The sequence below is a fragment of the Terrapene carolina genome, unplaced genomic scaffold (assembly GCF_002925995.2).
Source record: "Terrapene carolina triunguis isolate 2854851 unplaced genomic scaffold, T_m_triunguis-2.0 Scaffold96, whole genome shotgun sequence".
NCBI classification, from domain to species: Eukaryota; Metazoa; Chordata; order Testudines; family Emydidae; genus Terrapene; species Terrapene triunguis.
The window spans coordinates 50,763,854-50,766,617 of NW_020664447.1; the positions used below are offsets into that span (position 1 = coordinate 50,763,854).

General features: G+C 55.8%; 1 protein-coding gene across 1 annotated transcript in view; it reads right to left on the reverse strand.

Annotated features, from left to right (window-relative positions):
• NOVA1 (NOVA alternative splicing regulator 1) overlaps positions 1-2,249 on the reverse strand; it is a 235,180-nt gene extending 232,931 nt beyond the window's left edge. The window contains exon 1 of the mRNA XM_024200374.1: positions 1,845-2,249. Coding sequence (XP_024056142.1) covers positions 1,845-1,980 — 136 coding nt within the window. The 5' untranslated portion in view covers positions 1,981-2,249. The remainder of the gene's footprint in view (positions 1-1,844) is intronic.
• Between the last annotated feature and the right edge of the window lie 515 nt (positions 2,250-2,764).

Here is a 2,764-nt window from a genome sequence, read left to right on the forward strand (position 1 = left end):
AGTGTGCACAAAACGTGCATGACGACAAATCACAACCTTCCCTAAAAATACTGCTACAGAAATGCCAAAACTTAAAAAAAAAAAAAAAGGGAAAGAATGATAAAGTGATCGGCTCTTTGTTTGACATTAGCAAATGCATGAGAACAGCAATTACCTATTGCCTGCTTTCTTAAGTGTGCAAAACAACTAGTCTCCTACCAAAAACCCACCCAAAATGTGGAGTTTTATTTTCCAAGCATTTTAGCCACTGCCAAGAAAACAACTCAACATGGTGTGGATGGAATCACTTGCCCAAGTAATCCTGATGTATTTCTTTAGCACTTCTTAGACGACAGTGATCTCTTTTAAGCTCATTAATTAAAAGACATTAAGAAGAATTTTTCCCAATTGATCAAAAGCTTAAATCACTTATTTTAAATACACGTAAAAGTGATAATGCCAATCCTCCCACCACCACCGGATTGAAAAACCACAATCAGAACGGGAAAATATATACAATGAATGAAACGAATGTTTCCCAGCCACATTTTGCAACTGTGCTCCCCTTCCCTTACTAATCCAGCAGCAATGTATCTAAGGACCTTTAGAACACTGGCTCTGAAAAAGGTGAAAGCTATACAAGGGTAGTTTATTTTAATGACTGGAAGTCCTGAAAACCAATCTCCAATTTGATTTAATCTCAACATTTTATCGTAAAATAAAGTTCTCTATAAAGTTTGTTTAAAAAATAAACAGGAGCAGGTCCAGGTCCATCTCACTTTCTCCCTATGAAAGGGTATAAGCATCCCAAATAGTGCAGATGGAATACCACAGTCCCCATTTATATTATATATAGGTTCAATACATTATAATACAGACTGCTTTTCTTAATATTAGATGAATAAATTCACCTCTGCCTCGGTGCATTGTTATGATGACTCCAGTGCAAATGAATAGAGGAGATGCTAGTCCCGTTATAACTCATCTCATCCAGGAAGAGCAGGATGTTAACTAACAAGTCACCGCACCAGAGACAACTCCCCCCACTCCAACACCCCCCAACCCCAACAAGCCAAATCAATGCAACAGTGTCACACTGATAGACGAAGTGAGGCCAAGGAAACGGGAAACACCGGTCAAGATTTAAAACCAGCTTGTGAGCCAGCGGATGGAAAAGGCGGAGAGCGCCTTCGCCATCCCCCTGCCTCCCAGCTGTCATTTATTTATTTATCTTCACCAACGTATCGGGAGGGTGCTGGGGCAGCAGGAGCCCCCTATGCCCACTCCAGCCCCTGTAGGGTCACGGCTGCACACCCACCCCGATGGATATTAAACCCCAAAGACTGCTAGATGCTGAAAACCGACGCCATTTTGATGAATGATAAGTTTAACGCTGCTGCACCCCGGGAGTAGTGCCCCCCCCGCGCCGGACGGAGCCCCCTCCGCAGCCTTCAGCGCGGCCCCGGGGCACAGAGCCGCTTCCCCGTCCGGCCCGAGCCGCGCTGCGGGGTCAGGAGGTGGCTGTGTCCAGCAAGCGGGTGCGTCCTCCCGGGGTGCAGCCTTCCGCTCCCCTCCGGACCCCGGCCCTGTGGCGCGGCCCCGTCCGCGGGAGGGCAGGGAGCCGGGTCCCGGCAGCTGCAGGCGGCGTAAGGCTGGCTCAACCGCCCCCGTGAGTACCGGGCGCTCCCCCCCCCGTTCGGTTTTTACCCATTTTTACCCTTTTTGAACAATTGTGCCGGAACCCCGGTGAATTCTCCGGGGCAGTTCAGCCCCCCGGCCGCCGGGAAGGGCCTCCCGCCGGGGCAGGTAGGAGGGAAGGTGGGCGGGCGGGAGGAGGGTGCTGCGGGGGGAGGGGAGATACCCACCACCCGTGTTGGTCCTCTTGGTGCTGCCGGCTTCGGGGGGCGCTTCGAGCGGTCTTTTGCGGGAGTCCGGCGGGTCCAAGTCTATGGGAACCCCGGTGTGGGTCCCGTTCTGCTGGATGGGAGCTGCCGCCATCATGTTCGCCGCGGCCAGGAGCAGAATGGTCTCTTCCTTGGGGAGGCGGGGGGCCGGGCGGGGAGGGGACGAGGCTCGTCCCGTTCTCTGTCCCCCCTCGGGACGGCAGAGCTCCGCGCGGGGTGCCGAGGATGCTCTGGGGCTGGTGGGGCTGGCCCAGGGGGGGAAGGGGAGAGAAGGCGGCGGGACTGGCCGGAGGAGCAGCTGCAGTGCAGTGCCAGGAGGAGAAGGGAGACGGGGGGATCGGAGGGGGGAGAGGGGAAGCGAAAGAGTGAGACAGAGGAGGAGAAGAGGAGGGAGAGTGTGAGTGGGAAGGAGGGGAGGGGAGAGAATGAGTGAGACGGGAGGGAGGGAGGGAGCGATGGGGATGGCAGGTGAGCCAGCGAGTGGGAGTCTGCCAGAGGATTCACGCTGCCTCCGTGCCCCCTTCAGTCTCTCCCTGCTCTAGTCCTGCGCCGGGGGCTGGTGCGGCGCGGCTGCTGGTGGCTGCTCTCGGGCTCTCATTCTCGCTCGCACTTACGGGGCTGTGCGCACCGGGGTGGAGGCTGCGCCGCGCCGCCCTCAACCCGCAGCAGCGCCGCCGCGCGCACGCAGAGCTTGCCGGTTCCTCCGTGCAGCGGGGCCAGCCAGCCTCAGCAGCAGCTACACGCAAGGAGGGAGAGAGACGGGGGAGGGGGCTGAGATGGGGGGAAGGGGGGAGAATAAAAAGAGAGGAGGGGCTTCTTGGGAAGATAGGCGGGAGGCTGAGCCAATCGGGGGTGACGAATGTGAGGTTCGGATTGAAGCG